General features: G+C 33.3%; 1 protein-coding gene across 5 annotated transcripts in view; it reads left to right on the plus strand.

Annotated features, from left to right (window-relative positions):
• The window catches only part of OXR1 (oxidation resistance 1), a 460,340-nt gene that overhangs the window by 411,061 nt on the left and 29,360 nt on the right, over nucleotides 1-19,919 (plus strand). For 3 of the 5 annotated variants that reach the window (XM_025870990.2, XM_025870992.2, XM_025870993.2), the window contains 3 exons: nucleotides 1,751-2,508; nucleotides 6,263-6,431; nucleotides 8,117-8,282. In XM_025870990.2, the coding sequence (XP_025726775.1) occupies nucleotides 1,751-2,508; nucleotides 6,263-6,431; nucleotides 8,117-8,282 (1,093 nt within the window). Of the gene's footprint in view, nucleotides 1-1,750; nucleotides 2,509-6,262; nucleotides 6,432-8,116; nucleotides 8,283-19,268; nucleotides 19,453-19,919 lie in introns of those variants that run through there. The other 2 variants (XM_025870997.2, XM_025870998.2) reach the window with 2 other exon arrangements.

Below are 19,919 nucleotides of genomic sequence, written 5' to 3' on the forward strand. Positions count from 1 at the left end.
GTGAAGGAGTAAAGGATTAGATTAAAAAAGAAATAAGATTTTATATATATATATATAATATATATGCGCATGTTGTCAGTCACTGTGAGATTCACTTTCTGTTGCCCTGCTTTTCTGTTTTTATTATGATACTTTAGGATTCTCTTATACTGAATGATCTGTAAGTATTCTACTAGGATGCTGTAGGGCTCCTCTTCTTGCAAATCACTGTTTTATTATTTAGAATGTCCCTGGAAAGACCATGCATTTGATCCAACCATTTAAAAAAAAATTCCTCCAAAAGGAAGTATCTTTCAGTCCTGCCTTGTGAATTAATCAAAAACACTATTTGGCAGCAAATTAGATAAATAAAGCAAGTAATTTTGCAGAGAAATGTCATGTGTAACAATACTGAGGCATAAGATTTGATTGATTTTCTTCTATCTTCTGCTTGGAAAGTTGATTTCAAAGGTATTGTTCTAGAACTGTGTTAAGCAGTAGCAACATCATTGGCATAAATATCTAGTTTCAGCATATTAATTCTGAAGATTTTACAGCCCTTAATCAAACGTATGTCTTACATTTGTTAACTTTATCTCTTACCTAATGATCTTAAATGTACACATACAGTTTCTCAAAACTTTTGCCTTTTGCCATGCTCCAAGATCCTATATGTGCAATTTGAGTGGATCACCAGTAGATGACACTATTACATTTTTAATAGCACAAATTAAATGTTTGTGTTTCTTATGGCGAATCAGATGCAAGGGAGACAAGACAGACACGAATTGGAATTCAATGGATAACTTTTTAAAAAATAAATTTTTACCTATTTTAGTTATAAAGTGTTATGCATACTCATTATATAAAATTTGAAAAATACTACAAAGAAAATAAAACAAGAGAGTTCCCCAGCTTCACCATCCAGAGACAGCCAATTATTTTTGTTTCAACTTATCTCCTATTCTTAAACTTACATAAACGTTAGTAGTTTTTCCACTAAGAACTCATGTTAATTTCCATTTGTCACAAACTATTTTTAACCATCACTTTAAATTTCTGACTTTCATTTCATGCTTTATATAGATGTTTGTATTGCCTCCTTCCAGAATTTAAACTAACTTTGAACATTAGTGCTCATATATATAAATGCCATTAAATATGGAAATCTTGATAGAAATATGAACCATTCACATATCTAGTATCTAAACCTTTAGCAGAACAAGTTCTTTCTGAATTAAGAGTTGTTGCTGGTAGCCTAAAGAATTACTGTAAGTATTTTTGCCTCAGTTTTATTCCAGTTGGTCTTCAGCTTTGCATTTGAGCTGCATGTTTTAGTGTAATCTCTTTTTAAATGTAAATGAGCACTGTGTGTTTGTGTGTGTCCATGTATGTAATATCAATGTATTTTTTCTTAAGAAATTTAAAATTTTAATCAAAATTTTATCTAAGCTTATTTTCCATATTCCTGTAATGAATAAAGTTTAGTGTAGAATTATAGCTTCACCCAAAACTTATATTTCCAACTTCTTTTCAGGTAGATTAATTCAGGAAATCTTCTGTTGATGTTTCCCAGATCTCAAGAAATCATTGCAAAGGCTTGACTTAATTACTTGGTCTATCTATTTAAATCAAATTTTTGATATGCTCTTGAGATACATACTATACCCTTTTCTAGAAGCCTTTTTAGTGATAACTCATTCAGTGTTACGTTTTTGGGAAATAAAATGCAATTTAAAAAGTAACAACTTTTAATTTTGTTTACTGACAGAGAGATAGATCAGGTATCAGGAAGGGACTTCTGCCACTTAAAGAAAATGACGAGAAGTCATACTGATGAAATAGACTCCAGAGCCCGCGATGCAGGTAACGACAGTGCCAGCACAGCTCCGAGGAGCACCGAGGAGTCTCTTTCTGAGGATGTGTTCACAGAATCAGAACTCTCTCCTGTACGGGAGGAGCTTGTCTCGTCAGATGAACTTCGACAAGATAAGTCATCTGGTGCATCATCAGAATCTGTGCAAACTGTCAGTCAGAGCGGCGTAGAATGTTTAACAACCATATCAGAGTCTGCTAATACGCCTGATCACTTAAAATCTGATCCTGGACATTCTACAAATGAAGTTGGGACTACTTCTCTTAAAACAGATTTAGATAATCTTGAAAGGGCCACTAAGGAAGATCAGGCTACAGATAATTTTCAGGAAATATCAGGCCCTAAAGAACAAAGCACAAGTATAAAAGGTAATACAGACCAGGATTTTCTTCTGAATGAGAATTCCCTACATCAAGAAGAGGGTAAAAAAGAAAGTATGCCTTGTGGGGAAGCAGCAGATTTTAAACAAAAGCAAACTGTCAACAAAGGAAAACAAGGAAAGGAGCAAAATCAGGACTCAGAGACAGAGGTAGAAGAGCTACGGAAACTCTGGAAAACCCATACTATGCAACAGACTAAACAGCAAAGGGAAAATATTCAACAGGTGTCACAAAAAGAAATTAAGCATAAAATAGCAACTGCTGACATAGAAGGTAAGTGTTAAGGAATATATAAAGTTAATTCATCTTACTGCATATTGTCTTCCTCTTTCCTCACAGATTAAGAAGCTGCTGTATCTTAGGTCACTCTGAAGGAAGACCTAGTGGCCCTTGACTGACGTTTCTCTGGGGATAAGTATATGGTCTCTAGTTCCTAGTCTGAGGTTTCTTCTTATCCCATGGTGGATTGTACACATCATCTTTTCCACCATCTTTAGATACTCCTGACTCAACGGTGTTCTGTCTTTAAACGATTTCTTGAAAATGCACACAAGCTCTGTAATACCTTTGATTTCTCCATTTTCTCTTAATTCTTGGTGTGTTACCTCATTAAAATTTTTTACTGCACATAAAATATTGTAATTGCAGTTTGTAATTGCCAAAGTTTGTAATTCTGCCCTTTTTTAAAAAGTGCAATTAGACATAAAAATTTATTTCTTAAGTTATTCCAAGTGTCCAAAATTTCATCATTGTCTGATTAAACGTTTTCCTTTAAAAAACACCAAGGATAGATTAAAAAACCATTTCTCTTTCAGTTTTGATTTTTAGTACTGTTTACTTATGAAAATTATAGTAATATACTATGTTTTATTTCTAATATACAGTAGCTTCCCCTTAATACATAATAGATTAAATGGGGTGTAGTTCAGGTATCTTAGCTAACATTTCTTATAATCTATTAAAATACTGATTCCAAATCAATCTAGTTTACATATGAACTTTTTAAATTAAACTCTAATTTATTGCTAAAATATACATAAAATAAAATTGACCATAGTAACCATTTTTAAGTGTAAAACTTAGTGGCATTCAGTACCTTCACATTGTTGAGACTCACATGTACCACCATCCATTTCCAGAACTTTTCATCTTTCCAAACAAACCGTATCCATTAAGTAGTAACTCCTCATTCTTTCCTCCCCTTCCACCATTCTATTCTGTCTCTATGAACTTCTGTCTCTCTACATAAGGCGCCTCATATAAGTGGAATCATACAGTATTTGTTCTTCTGTGTGTGGCTTATTTCCCTTAGGAGAATGCCTTTAAATTTCATCTATGTTGTAGGGTGTTTCAAAATTTCCTTCCTTTTAAAAGCTGCACAATATTCCAGTATACAGTTGACCCTTGAACAACATGGGTTTGAACTATGCAGATCCACTTATACATAATTTTTTTTTATTTTTTTTATTGTTATGTTAATCACCATATATTACATCATTAGTTTTTGATTAATACATAATTTTTTAATACAGTACAGGACTGTAAATGTATTTTTGCTTTATGATTTTCTTAGCATTTTCTTTTCTCTAGCTTTCTGTATTATAAGAATACAGTATATAATATAGCATACAAAACATGTGAAACATCTGTTTATGTTATTGGTAAAGGTTCTAGTCAACAGTAGGCTAGTAGTAGTTAAGTTTCTGGGGAGTCAAAACTTATACTCAAATTTTTGACTGTGTGGGGGGGTCCATGTCCCTAACCCCTGCATCATTCATTGGTCAACTTTACATACCACCACATTTTCTTTATGTATTCATTTGTTAATGTACATTTGGATGTTTCTGCATTTTGCCTATTGTGAATAATCCTGCTATGAACATTGGGGTACAAATATCTGTTCAAATCCCTCCTTTCATTTTTTTTGGATATATACCCAAAAGTGGATTTGCTAGCTCCTATGGTAATTCTGTGTTTAATTTAATTTTGAGGAACCCCCCCAAGCTTTTGTATATTATATTATATTGTATTGTATATTATATTATATTGTATATTATATTCCCACCAGCAATATACAAAAGTTTGTTTCAGTTTTTAAAATACCTGTGGTGGATTTTCTTTGCACCATCTTTTTAATTTTTTATTTATTTATTTATTTATATATATATATTTTTTAAGATTTTTTTATTTAGTTATTTGAGAGAAAGAAAGAGCACATGAGAGGGGGGATGGTCAGAGGGAGAAGCAGACTCCCTGCCGAGCAGGGAGCCCGATGCAGGACTCTATCCCAGGACTCCAGGATCATGACCTGAGCCAAAGGCAGTCGCTTAACCAACTGAGCCACCCAGGCGCCCTAAATATCCTGATGATATTTAGTAGATGTTAAAGAATTAATTTACTCAAAGAAAGTTTTATAAAAAATTGAATAATTCTTTTATAATACCTTTTTCTTTATTCAGAACTAATGAATGTTCATTAAAGAACATTTCACAAATACAGATTTTTTTTTAGCAAATGTATAAAAATTACCTGAAATTCATCAATGAAATAATCATTATTAACATTTGGTATATTTATCTTTGATTTTTGGTGTATATGTGTATATACATACACATTTAAATACATATGTATACAATTTTGGTATTTGTATCTATACATACGTATTTTTTATATAAAATCAGGATTATACTGTTGTATCCTTTTTTCACTTGACATTTTATGTCATGAATAATTTTCTATGTCATTATAGTGTTTTTGAAAATACGGCTTTTAATGGCCCTGTATTTTAACCATTTCCATACTGTTAATACATTCAGTTGTTATTAACAATTCGTATTGTTAAGCTGTTTCCTATCTTTGATATTGTAAACAGTGCTGGTGTGAGTGTCTTTATTTGCTATCCTTGTGTCTGATGGTTGCCTTATATTTTGAAATCTTTGAAAAAAATAAAATGAGGGGTTCTGTTTAACCTAATAATGTGGTAGAATGCTTTCACTTATTGGGTTTGTTGGAGTATGGGATTAGATGGGGAGGGAGCTCCTATTATGACAAAATACTAAAGGAGAAAAATTGATAAGTTTAGTTATAGGTGTACCTGTATTATCGTTTGAGTTCTTTTTGAGGGGGGAGGGAATGAAAATTTGTTTTAAGTAACTAATTTTAAGTAACTTGAGGTTCTATAATAGGGAAATAGTACACATTTCTGATCTTTAGTGACCTTATAACAAAATGGTTTAATAAATATACAACTGTGGAATATAATTGTGGGGAAGATGGTAAAAGTTCACTCTTTTAATCAGATGTAAATATTGAGGCTCAGATAGATTTATGCACCTTGCACCATACTGTACAGAAGAAAGCCATGACTAGTACCCAGTTATCTTGATTATAAATAAATGCTTTTTCTTCCACAGTATGCCACCCTCATAAGCTAATAATGTCCAGAATTCTGAATTCAGTCATAGCGTCAGACCCTCAGTATACCTTATGTCAGTATCTCTGTTTGGAAGAGTTAGAGAAAATTCATAATAAACTGTCCGAATAGATGGCTGAATCCAGGATATTGTTGATTGTTTTATCCTACCTCATATATATGGAAAAGCTTCCAGAAACATTTTTTATTAAATTTTTGTCTGTAATAACTATTATATTAAAGTAAACCTTTAAAGATTCTACAAATGTGTTTTGATGTTATTCTAGAAGTCTGATAGAGAGTGTGAAGAAAATTATATATGTGCATGTAATTAATATAGTTGTTCCAAGCAAAAATTTAATGCAAGAATTCCTAAAATTTTCCCTTTTTTTCCTGATATGCTTAGGCATAATTTCAGTTCATAACTTGGGTGCTAGTTCATGAATGTCGTTGGAAGAAAATAAGAGTTACTTAAGAGAATTTATCTAAGTGACTGTCAGTAAATTAAATTTTATTCTGTATTAACTTGTCAGAAGTTTGGAGGTAAACATAAACCAAATTGCTTAAGCATGGTGTATGAGAATTGAATGAGCTCTGTTTGTATCTCATTTCTAGGTTCTGCACTTCTAAGAGAAAAGAGGCGGCATCGATTACATAAGTTCTTATGTCTCAGAGTTGGAAAACCAATGAGGAAAACATTTGTATCTCAAGCAAGTGCAACAATGCAACAGTATGCACAGAGAGATAAGAAACATGAATATTGGTTTGCTGTGCCACAAGAAAGGTAAAAAGACTCAAAAACGTTATTGAGATTCCTTGAATTAAAATGATCTTATAAGGATGCCTGGGTGGCTCAGTCGGTTAAGCGTTTGCCTTTGGCTCAGGTCATGATCCCAGGGTCCTGGGATCGAGTCCCGCATCAGGCTCCCTGCTACACAGGGAGCCTGCTTCTCCCTCTGCCTCTCTCTCTGTCTCTCATGAATGGATAAATAAAATCTTATAAATAAATAAATAAATAAAATGATCTCATATATCACTTAATACCAGTGGAAAAGTACTTTAAAAAAATAGTTTATGATTAAAACCTGACATTAAATCTTTTTAAAATTATTTTTTTAAAGATTTATTTATTTGAAAGGAAAAGAGAGTGCATGCCCGTGGGTGCGTGCATGCATGGGTGCACACATGCGCAAGAGTCAGGGGAGGGCTAGAGGGAGAGAATCTTCAAGGAGACTCTCTGCTTAGTGTGGAGCCCAACTCCAGGGCTGGATCTCACGACCGATGCAATCATGACCTCAGCCTAAACCAATAGGTGCTTAACTGACTGAGCCACCAGGCACCCCTTAAAATTACTTAGCTTCTATTTTGTGCTTTTTAATTTACCCCATTTTAAATTTTATTCTTCTCTGTGATTTAATGCAAAAAAAAGTAAATGTGTACCTAGTTTTAGTGGTAAAGAAACCTAGTTAAATTGTCTTAGAGAGGGAGGCAAACCATAAGAGACTTAACTGTAGAGAACAAACTGAGGGTTGCTGGAGGGGAGGTGGGCAGGGGATGGGCTAAATGGGTGATGGGCATTAAGGAGGGCACTTGTGATGAGCACTGGGTGCTGTATATAAGTGATGAATCACTGAATTCTACACACCTGAAACTAATCTTGCGTAGTATGTTAACTAACTAGAATTTAAATAAAAACTTTAAAAAAATGTCTTAGAGCAAGGAGGTTCCTCAGAATATTAAACAGTATGGCCACTACCTCAAGGCAGGTAATGATACATAATTCCTTTTTTAAAATGCAATTATCCCTGCAATTAATAGCCAAGAATACATAGATATTTGAAATGTGTGTTTGATCCTCAAGTAGGTTGATCCGGGATTTAATTATCTTTTGTAACAACAGGTTTTGCTCTAGTAAACAAAATTGAAAATGAGAGTGAGAGACTTAAAAGATTAGATCATCTATCCCTGAACTAATAATACATTGTGTTTTCCTGGTATCATTTAAGAGTTAAACACATTAAATTTCTATTAACTTGGGAAAATTCTCTATAATATCCAGGTTTTAAAATAGGCAGTTAGTAAATTGTTTACTCGTATTTTAGATAATTAGGTCATTGTGTGAATGAGGTCACAGTTGCCAGTTCAGTTTCCTTTCCCATCACTAGTTTCTTTAAAGATTAAAAAAAAAAAAAATTACCATGAACAGCATCTGAGCTTACTCAAAAGCATGCATGCCAAGGAAAATCTTGGTTTCTCAGAACGACTTGACAGAACACAGATGAGCAAACTTTTATAAGTTAATGTCTTCCTGCCATTGGGCTTCATTATCTTTTTAAATAAAGCATAGTATATGTTTTGTGTATTTTAAATCTTTAAGTTTTGTGAAGTCATTTAACAAATACCATTTTGTAATTATAGCTAGGAGTACAGAATAGTAGGTCTGTTATTAATAGTCACGTGTTCTAACAGGACAGACCACTTGTATGCCTTCTTCATTCAGTGGAGTCCAGAAATATATGCAGAAGATACTGGTGAATATACCAGAGAACCTGGATTTATAGTAGTGAAAAAGATTGAAGAATCTGAACCAAATGAGGATTCTACTAGTGAAGCAGCAGCAGCCAGAGAATGGGAGGTAAGGAGAAAAATGTCAAGATTGCATTGATCTTTTTACTTTGTGTGAATTTATCGCTTTATGGTAGTATAGGCAAAGTACAAGTGATCTTTGTACAAATGAGTAATTTTTAAAGGTTTACTGTCCATGTGTTTATTGAACGAATCTCATTAGTAACCTTGGTTTTGGTTTTTTTTTTTTTACTGTTTTCATTTTCCTTTTGCTTTGTAAGAGCAAGTGGTCAGCAATAAAATGACTTTTACTGAGTGGATTTTAGAATATTAATTGCTGTTTTACTAATTTTTATAAAACATTTATTTCTGATCTGATTCATTTTAATATTACCTCCTGCATGGAGGAAGTGCACCAGTCATTTAACACATTCATGCCAATTAGCATTCCTACTAAGTCCATACCCAAGCATTATTTTGAAATGAATTTATAATAATGCTTAGGGAAGCTGATGCTGATTTTACAAAGTATAAAAATTTCATATGCTCAAATTTACTGAACTTGTTTAAATGGCCAAAATAACACTAATTAACTTTCTGTAACCTCCTAAAGAATCATCTTTTAATATTGCATATCATGTTTTTACATGCATTGTCATATCAAAATGATAAGGTGACAAAATCTGGTTTTTCTTTTCTGGTTGCCTGGACTATGTCTTCTTGATGCGTTAGAAAATATAGAGCAGATGCTAAAATGTGATATTAAACAGGATTAAATTTTGTCAATCATTTGGTGTTAATGTTTGTGGTTGTTTATGTGATATGAATTTATTGTGCGTGTACTTAACATGTATAATGACTGAAGGTATACATGGCATGTCTTTCAACCTGATTTTGAATTGTTTAAGTTCATTCTGTATAGTATATACAGCATCAGTTTCCACTGTGACTCCAATACAGTGGAGGGAAAGAGGTAACATATACTGAGCATTTATTTTGGGTTCTTTTAATACTTAAACCAACATTATTAATCTTCATACCAGCTTTATTCGTGATAGTCTCTAAACTGGAAACAACCTGAATGTCAGCAGAAGAATGGATAAATAAATTTGGGAATATTCGTAAAATTCCACATAACTTAGCAATAAGAAAGATCTGCTTGCACAGGCAACAACATAGATGAATGTCATAGATATAATGTGTTGAATTAAACCAGGCCAGGTGTAAAAGAGTATATACTGTGTAATTCCATTTACATGAAGTTCAACAGGGCAAAACTAATCAAAAGTCCACCAGACTACCTGTTTCTAGGGGTTGACAGGGTCGCTAGGGACAGGAGGGAACTTTATAGAGTACTGGAGATACTTTGTATTTTTTCTGGGTGATAGTTGCATAGATGTTGACATATGTAAAATCCCTGTGTATTTAAAACTAACTTCAGGAGGCTTTTAAAATAGCTCAGATGATCAAAGATGGGTACTTGTACTAGGGTAGCAACAGTTGAAAGTAGAGTGGAAGGTGATGAAATTAAGTTTTTTAAACAGGTGTAACCTAAGTATTAAGAAAGGATTTCATGACAACTAGGTAACAGTGGAGTTTCTAACTTGGGTGGCAAGGGGGGTTGCAATAATTTCAATCAAATAAGGGACTTTTCTCCATTCGGGTTGGAGCACTTAACCTTGGAAATAATAGACTATCACTATTGATTGATTATTGACTGTTTTGATTCAAAGGAACTGCCTCAGTTCTTGTGACAGATTCTGCCAGTTATAATTTTGAAGAAAAAAATAAATGTCTCCTCACCTGTTTCCAACCAGAATTAATTCAAATAAAAAGGAGATGGTAGAGAAAAAGAATAATTTTATAAATTTTTTGCTGCATTGTCTAGGAACAGTACTGTACTGTCTTAATATGGTAGCCACATCTTTATTATGTGGTTATTGAGTACTTGAAATGTGGTTAATGCAACTAAGGAATTGAATTTTTAATTTTACTTACTGTCAGTTAAATTTTAAAATGGATACTTGATTCAGTTATTGGATAAGTTTTTTATACATTTGGAACAACTAGGATATATGAATTTACTTTTTCAACTATGTTTTATGAAATCTAAATAAACCTAAAGCTAAACAGCATCAGGTATTTCCTGTGAAAATTTAATGTCTGAATTGAGAGGTGCTGTAATATAAAATATGCTAATTCCTATAGATACAGTCACTATTTAACACTTTTGAAATGTGGTTAGTGTGAATTGAGATGTCCTGTAAATATAAAATATACACTGGATTTTAAAGATTTGGAATTAAAAGTAAAAAGTGTAAAATATCTTTAATTTTCAGTGACAGTATTTGATATATTGAGTTAAATAAAAATCAAAATTAACTTTTTTCTTTTTTAATGTAGTTATTAGAAAAATTATAATTATATATGTCTTGCATTGTATTTCTCTTGTACAGTGCTGGTCTAGTGCCTGATGGTTACTAAGTGCCTAAATAAAAAGCATATTTTTTTTTATCCAAAGTCCATTGTTTACATTAGGGTTCACTCTTGGTGAACAAATGTATAATGACATAAAAAGTATTTTAAATGTTAATGTTTTAAAAAATGGAAGTTTTTTAGAGCCACTTATGTAAAGTAAAAGTACTTCAAAATGTGAAGTGCTTGCTGTTTTGGGGCTTTTTTGTATGTCAAGCTGGAGAATATGTGACTGGAGAATGTAGGATGAATTTATTATGGCTGCCAACTTGGACATCAGTCTGTTTGAGTAGAGCAGCTAGTGATACTTAGGGGATTAGTATCCCTAACTGCTATTTGGGCAGAAATATATTGCTATCCAGAAATTTATACATTGGGAAAACTTTTACATATGATTAATTTACTCTGCTCCAGTTTCTCTTCTATGTCCCTCCTGTCCCTCTCCCAACGTAAGCGCCAGAGGGCAGGGTTTTTGTCAGTTTCATACATGACTATATCCTTAGAGTTAAGAACAATGCAAGGATGTAATTCATTCTCAATAAATACTATGTTACTGTTATTTACTCGATTAATGAATAAATTTGGGCAAAGATTAAAATAGGATATAAAACTTTTACTCATCTTGCAATATGGTCTACATCCTAAAGTAAGTTTTTATGTCAGTGTAGTAAATATTTTGTCATAAATTTATAGACTCTGGAAATTGGAATTAACTGGCAGTTCAGCCTCTCTCATTTTACACTATTTTTGGTTCTGCTTTAACATAATTCAGTGATAGAGTTTATTACCTCAAAGAGCAGTACTTTTCATTTTAGGACAACTCTATTAGAAAGTTTTTACAGTGAATTTAAAGAAATACATGTTTGTAAGTATAGTCCGTTTGTCTTTGTTCTACCTTCTGATGTACATCAACAACAAAAGTTTTCTATATACTATGATAGTCTGAAAATATTTATTACATTTTAATCTTCTTCCAGGGTTATTTTATCTGGTGCTTCCACTGTTTATTAACTCTTTGTAGATTCAACACTATCTTCATTATTACTCTCAAATATGTTACAACTTAATTGAAACTATGGCACCCCAAATTACTAAAATGTGCACTTGGAATAGCAAGAAAAATTCTATAACATTTGAAACAATTTCAGTTCTAAAACATGCAAATTGAAAGCCTTATTGAAGATAATTAAAAAATACTGGAATTTAAGAATTAGAAATGAGAAAAGGAAGGAAGAAAGAAGTACAGTTTTAGAGATTTGTATAGTGAATTCTGAGAGAGGTGAGGGCGGCAGAAGCCTGCAGTCGCTAAGAGCAGGTTAGCCAAATTTTAAGGTAGTCAGGAATAAGAGCCTCTATTCTAAGATTCCTGATTATTGGAGAAAGAATCTGAGAAATACTATACATATAACTCAAGATGTGTAAGAGATTGATATTCTTTACCATATACTCTTTATTGTTCTAGTTTAGTCAATATAAAATAGCATAAAAACATTGGCTTACCTCAAGTTTGTTTTTTCCAACCATAATGAGTTCCTTAATTATGAATCCTTCTGATATTGGAGTTTAATAACCTTATGTTGCAACCAGAAAGCAACTGTTTATTATAGATTTTTTCCCCCTAGTTTCTGCCAGTGTCACCAGTGACAAGAAGTAGAGCATGTATAGTGAGGATAATGTTTTATGTGAGGCTTTGTGGTTTTGTGAAAAATGTTACTTTTTGATTTTTGATGGGGACTGTTTTTATAGATTTTCAATGACAAGGGAAGTATTATAATGGCATTTCAACAAAGTTGTAGGAAGGTCTTGAGGTAAAGGTGGGGAAAGATATCTATTGACACTGTTCCCTCATGACAGTGCTATGATTTGATAAATGTACAAAAATAGAGATAAATAGTATTATGAATTTGCACATACCATCACTCAGCTTTATCAGCTTATTCATCTGTAATCCTTTCTTTTCCCCAGTTCAGTTTCTTCAAATGTCCTAAGTATGTTTAAAGTATATGTAATATGAAAAAGTTTTTACAATTTTTTATTTGAATCAGGATCCAACTAAGCTCCAGATGTTTCAGTTAGTTAAAATGTCTCCTTAAGTCTATAAATATAGGTTCTCTGTCCATTTCTTTGCTGTGATTTGCTTTTTTTCCTTGTAATTTTCATTTTTAAGAAATCAGATTTTTTTTCTAGAATGTTGTACAGTCTGGATTTTGCTGATAAAATCCTCACAGTGTTATTAACATATTCTCCTGCCTTAGATCTAGAGCAACCCATTTAATCATAGACTGTCATCTTTTTTTTTTTTAAAGATTTTTTATTTATTTATTTGAGAGAGAGAGAATGAGAGAGAGCATTAGAGGAAGGAGGGTCAGAGGGAGAAGCAGACTCCCCGCTGAGCAGGGAGCCCGATGCGGGACTCAATCCCCGGACTCCAGGATCATGACCTGAGCCGAAGGCAGTCGCTTAACCAACTGAGCCACCCAGGCGCCCCATAGACTGTCATCTTTATTTTATTGAGAATTTCTCTAAGATTATTTCTTATTGGCTAAAATCCTCATAGTAACAAATGATAATAATCTGTCATTCAGAGCCAGTTGTCCTTTTCACCATGCCAAGATCTCAATCTTGGCAGAACCTTTGAATCATTTGGGGGAGCTTTCAAAAATCTTACTGCCTCAGGATCACCTCAAAGCAAATAAAAATCAGTATTCTGTAAAGCTTCTCAGGGGGTGACACTGTACAGTAGAGGTGGAAAAACCACTGTGCTACCCTAGGTGTTGTGTTAAATGCAGTGCTAAGACTGGAAGATTCTTTCAGACTATATCGATCATACTGTAGTTTAATTTTCAAGGCCCTGTCATGCAAGTTATATTGTATAAAAATATTTTTCAAAATGTTCCTCATATTTTGTGTTGTTGCATCTGCACACAAAAAGCATAAATTTGGTTCACTGTGGAGAAAGGTTTCTTTAATCATTTTATGCCTTGGTTTTTAAAAGCATGGTTTTTTGTTTGTTTTTTTCTTACCAATAACAGTCAGGCTGAATTACTTCAGGCAGGAGCTCCCTTACACACCAAAGGATTTTTATCACATTGTGTGCTCCTCAGAGGCACTACAAGGAGAGGGAAACCAAGAAACACATCACTTTGTAAGTCATTGATCTGTACCTCTTGAACTTGTCCATCAAATACCCTTTAAAGTCTGATGTATTGACAAGTACCCCAGAGTCTGGTAATATAGTCTAACACAGCAGCCACAGTAATAAGCTTAAAATATCTTGGAAGCCTATTTTATCTTTAAGATTCATGTGAATTTTGCATTCATCTTTTTAATTTATCTGATGTAATATAAAAAGAAGTTAAAATTTCTAATCATGAAGTAGAAGTGATGCTACAGTAATGTTAAGTCAATTTTATCCTGTCACCAGGTACCATGTGGCTCAGTGACTGCTCCCCCTTAGGCTCTATCACCCTCAACCCCTAGTACCAACTTGAGAGTCTCTAATAGAGTCTAATAGCCTCTAATAGTCTTTGAGACTCTCTGTTAGAATCCTCTGAAAATTTTTTGGGGTTTTAAAGTTCACATGTGTTGGGCGTGTCAGTCTTGCTGCTTGATGACACAGGCCTCAAAAATGGAGCTTTTTAAGCTACAATTACTTGTTGTCCCACTTCCTGTGAGTTGACTTTCATTCCTTTTGGGATAAGAAATGGCAGAAAAAGTTTTCCATTTTTTCATCTCTAAAGTTAATTTTATACCACTTACAGTTCAGTATCTTTCAAACTCTAAACCTAATAATTAAGTGCTCCTAGAATGATAAAAACAATTAAGAAATTGACTTTATTAAATTAGCTTTCATCAATTTATTTAGAAGTTTACTTCCCAGGTTTATACTTGTTGACTAAATTTTAAAATATGAGTTTACTAGTATTATGTGCCAGTAGATTATATGGCATAATGGTATTTTTCATTCTTAAAAGTAATGAGTAGAATTAGTAGCATATCATGCCAGTTTAGTCCTCACTTCTCACCCTTGCCAAAGTATTAATAAAAATATATTTCACTCGATTTTTGGTTTCTGAGATGACTTCAGTTTGGTGCATATTTTATTTCTTAAGCTGTCAGATACTCTGATATTCATTTTATTAAACAGAAGGATATTTTTTTAAATTAAGGCACAAGTAATGCCATAATTGAAATTGAAGCAATATATAAAGCAAAACAAAATTCCTTATCACTTCTCAGTCTAGCCAGCAAAATCCATACAGAATTGATTTTGTTCAAAATGAAAGTACTTCTAAGTCACTAAATTGAGAGAGGTCGCATATCTTAGATAAAGGCAATTAAAGAAAAATATACCTTTTTAAATTGATCATATCAGATAGTGTTACAAACCATAACTCCAAAAGTAATTCAATAAATCTGACAAAAGGGTAGAAATCAAAAGCATTAAAAACAATTAGAATTTGGGGGACTGTCAATATATCTGTTGCAGACACAGATTTCTTAGGTTCTTTTTTCTTTTTAAAATTTTTTTATTTATTTGATAGAGAGAGACCCAGTCAGAGAGGGAACAGGAGCAGGGGGAGTGGGAGAGGGAGAAGCAGGCTTCCCACGGAGCAGGGAGCCCGATGCGGGGCTCGATCCCAGGACCCTGGGATCGTGACCTGAGCCAAAGGCAGATGCTTAACGACTGAGCCACTCAGGTGCCCCAGATTTCTTAAGTTCTTAAAGAAGTATTTTCTAAATTAAAGCAGTTAGAATATATGAGTTAATACAAATTGTCTTAAATAATATTTCTATATTAAGTATTTTTTATATCACCTTATTGAGATAGGATTGACATACAAAAATCTGTGCGTATTTATATATACAGCTTGATAAGTTTGGAGACAAGTATAAATCCATGAAACCATCACCACAGTCATAAATACATCCATCATCTCCAAGAGTTTCTTCCTACCCTCTTTATTATTATTATAATCATTATTATTATTTTGTAGTAAGAACACAAGATAAAATCTACACTCTTAGCAAATTCTCAAGTATACAATACAGTATTATTATAGGCACTGTGCTACAGAGTAGATCTCCAGTTCTAGACTATTCATAAATTTTCTCATATTATCATTTGGCACTCATTAATTATGCATAACATAGTCTGTTTTGACTACTAAAAATGTTCGCTTAGGATGTTATCTACCTCAGGAAAATTTTGAACTCATGTTTTGCTTTTTGTTAATATTCTCCCTTGGTAACTATCCAAAAGTTATAGGCTATCAAATTTCCATTAAAAATCTAAAGTGTTATTTAATATGGATTGTGAGAAGAGACAGAATGGATGAATGACAGGCTCATTTTTTTAACACACAAAAATTAATTGTATTTCTATATACCAGCAATGAACAACTAATTTATGATTTTAAATATTAAAATTACTTCTAAAATATTACCTTAAATATTAAATAGGGTGGATTTTGTATAATTGCCCCTGGTAGGCCACTCCGAACTCAGAGGAAATCAGTTATAATTTCAGCACCAATAAAGAAAGTAGAGGAAAAGAGATTATTGAGTATCTGAATCATGAGAACAGGTTGAATTATGAATTATGTTCAACCTTTAAACTGGTTTTCTTTTTAAAAGTGTTTCATTTTATAGTCATCATTTTATACTAATGGTAAATTGAGATCTCTTTCAAACTCTGGGATATCTAGAAATATTTACATGACCTAATTATGTTTTCTAAACACTATGAAAAAAAAGACAAGAAGGCGATTTACTGAGCTCATTTTTTTATGTCTGCTAGATACTGTGTTTATTAATTAGGAAGCATTTAGCTTCAAGAAACAAAACCATGCTTAAATCAGTTGTTTTTTAATTGAGGTGTAATGGATACATAGTATATCAGTCTCAGGTGTACAACATAATGATTTGATATTTGTGTATATTTCAAAATAATCACCACAACAGGTCTAAAGTTAGCATTTGTCACCTTATATTGTTAATTTCTTTTCTTGTGATGAGGACTTCAAGATATAGTTTCTTAGCAACTTTCAAATATGCAGTACCATATTAACTATAGTTACCATGTATATTACATCCTCAGGACATATTCATTTTAGAATTGAAAGCTTGTAGCTTTTGCCCCCTGCTTCCCCCCCCCCCCCCCCCCCCCCGCGCCCGCATTTTACCCGCCTCCAACTCCTTGCCTCTGGCAACCACCAGTCTGTTTATCTGTGAGCTTGGATTTTATTGTTGTTTTAAATTCCATGTAAGTGAGATGGTAAAGTGTCTGTCTTTCTCTGTCTGACTTAATTCACTTAGCATAATGCTCTCAAGGTCCAACCATATTGTTGCAAATGGCAAGATTTCATTCTTTTTTACAGCTGAATCGTATTGTATGTGTGTGTGTGTATTGCACATCTTTATCCATTCATCCATTAATGGGCACTTAGGTTGTTTCCATATCTTGGCTATTGTAAATAATGCTGCAGTGAACACAGAGATGCATATAAATTTTTTTATGTTAATCACCATACATTACATCATTAGTTTTTGGTGTAGTATTCCATGATTAATTGTTTGCGTATAACACCCAGTGCTCCATTCAGTACGTGCCCTCTTTAATACCCATCACCGGGCTAACCCATCCCCCCCTTCCTTCTAAAACCCTCAGTTTGTTTCTCAGAGTCCATAGTCTCTCATGGTTCATCTCCCCCTCCGATTTCCCCCCCTTCATTCTTCCCTTCCTGCTATCTTCTTTTTTTTTTTAACATACAATGTATTATTTGTTTCAGAGCATATATATTTTTTAATTTGTGTTTCTGTTTTCTTTGTATAAATACCCAGGAGTGGTATTTCTGAGTCATACGATATTTCTGTTTTAATTTTTTGAGGAACTTCCATACTGTTTTTCATATGTTTGCATAAGTTTACATTTCTAACAATAGTACACAGGGGTTCCCTTTACTCCACATCCTTACCAGCATTTACTTCTTAATCTTCTTGATCTCCATTCTAACAGGTGTGAGGTGACCTCTCACTGTGGTTTAGTTGTTTTTCAAAGTGTGGTCCCTAGACCATAAGAAGCAGCAGCATTATTAAAAATGCATATTTTCAGACCCCTTTCCAGTCTCCTTCATCAGAAACCAGTTTTGTAGCTCAGCATTCTGTATTTTAACAAATGTTCCAGGTGATTGTGATTGCAAGCTAAAATTTGAGAGCCATTGGTTTAGATCTATATAAGGACCCACCCTGTCCATATGGAGTAAGATTCTCAGAAACATGGCTGAAAAGACACTTGAGCAAAATCAAAGCTGTATTAGGAAGAAGGTGCAGGGATGGATGTTGACAGGATAACCAGCAAAATAAGCTGCCCTGTGCTTGGGGTGTGTATGTATGTATTTCACCACATTTGGGTACACATATAATATTTTTAATTTTAGAAAATCTGGCTGGAAGTAATGACAGGTTCTCAAAATGGCAGCCCATTACCACCAAATCATGTGATGTTGGTGTGTGAGGGGCTGTGCCATGACAGGGGGAGGTAGTGACCACAGTGGACTCAATGTGTAATGTGTAGTAAGATGTGTGTGGGGATAGTTAGAGTGTACATATGAGGGACTGTGGGAGAGAGATCTTAGGGTAAGTGTTGTGGGCTGGTTGGGGGGAGATGGGGGAGTAGCTGGTGTGAGTTGGGAGGATATTTAGTGTGGAGTGAGCTGTGTTCTGTGTGTGTACATCATGGAATGTGGAGGAAAATGTGGAGTTGTGGGTGTGGTTCAGTGTTTGTACAGCTTTGTGTGAACACACAGAAAGGTAACTGGGGAGGAGATGGTTTAAAGTGGAAGAAATATTCAGGTGTACTGTTGTACATTGATATTCTACTTAAAATTGAGCTCTAGGAAGTTTTAATTCATAGCCATAATATTTAATCTTCAAAGTACACTTCTTTGGTTATATTCAGCATACCACTGATTAGTGAAGTATATGTAGGTATAGTAATTGTAAGTACCTTTTCAAGAAATTGGGTATTAGAAAATGCAGTTTAAAAATGGACTGTATAAACAGGTAAAGGAATTTTCAGGTCACTTGAATATTTGTATAGGATTTATTTGTAGTGGATTGGCTTCACTTTTATATAAGCATTCTATAAAATTTGAGGGTTGGCGGGTCCTCAAAGGATGTCTCATTGCTTAAAAAATGTTCATATAAAAGATGACATTTTATTGGATTTTTAGATTTTAATAAAGAATAGATGTATGACTACATGAGCAAAACAACCAAATGTTAGTTGAAATCGTTTGTGTACATTAGGAGGGACTCCGGAAACTGCAGTTAGTACTTTTTTATGACAGATATTTTTAGTGTATTTCTTAGTGTACTGGTGCTTGCAAATACATGCTCTGTGTCTTTAAACTTTTGAGCCCTTTTTTTTGCACATTTGGGTACAGTGCAACCAAACTTCAACACGGGAAACCTTCTCTTCCCTCCCTGGCTTTACAGTCTCCACTCAGAACTATCTTTGCAGTGGATACTACTTAGTGATTAGCTCTCTTTCTTGTCAATCACATCTTTGTCTCTAGCAAACTGTTTTGTCACTGTAGTAGGGCTCTTGTGCTGAAATTTATCTTTAACAGAGGAAGAATGCTTTTTAAAACAGTCCTTATGAGATTTGGTATAACTTAATTTGCTCTGGAAAGGAAATGTCTCGTCTCTGGTATGGGAAAAAAGGGAGAAGACATCAGCCAATTAATCATAAATACACTCTGGTAAATTTTAGTCAATGCTTTCAATTTCTCTGTTTATTAGTCTTTATGGTGACATGATGCAAAATTATACAATTTCTGAAAGTTTAAGCAGAGGGAATATTTGTAGAATACAAAGTTGTATGATTACAGAAAAGTACCTTTAAGTTTTTTTCTGCTAATCCTAAATATCTTCAAAAAGGAAATTAATAAGAAACTAATTTTGTTTTATAAAAGTATTTTGGCTTTCCTATTTTACATCAACAGGAAATTATCAAATTTTTACTGCTGCCTTAATTTCCAATTTAAGCTCTTGTAGGAAAATATTCAGAATTTTTTTTCTTAAAAATAAATTGAGTAGAACAATCAGAGTGAATTAACTTTAATTTTTATTGACTGGATCCCAAACTAGATAAATTTATAACATTGTATCTTAAGACAATTATTTTAGTAATCTTGAGAAAAGGCTTTTTTAAGCTATCCTAAAAATT

This window comes from Callorhinus ursinus, unplaced genomic scaffold, assembly GCF_003265705.2.
Source record: "Callorhinus ursinus isolate GAN/ISIS: 27379988/994484 unplaced genomic scaffold, GSC_fseal_2.0 scaffold5, whole genome shotgun sequence".
In the NCBI taxonomy this organism is placed as follows: Eukaryota; Metazoa; Chordata; class Mammalia; order Carnivora; family Otariidae; genus Callorhinus; species Callorhinus ursinus.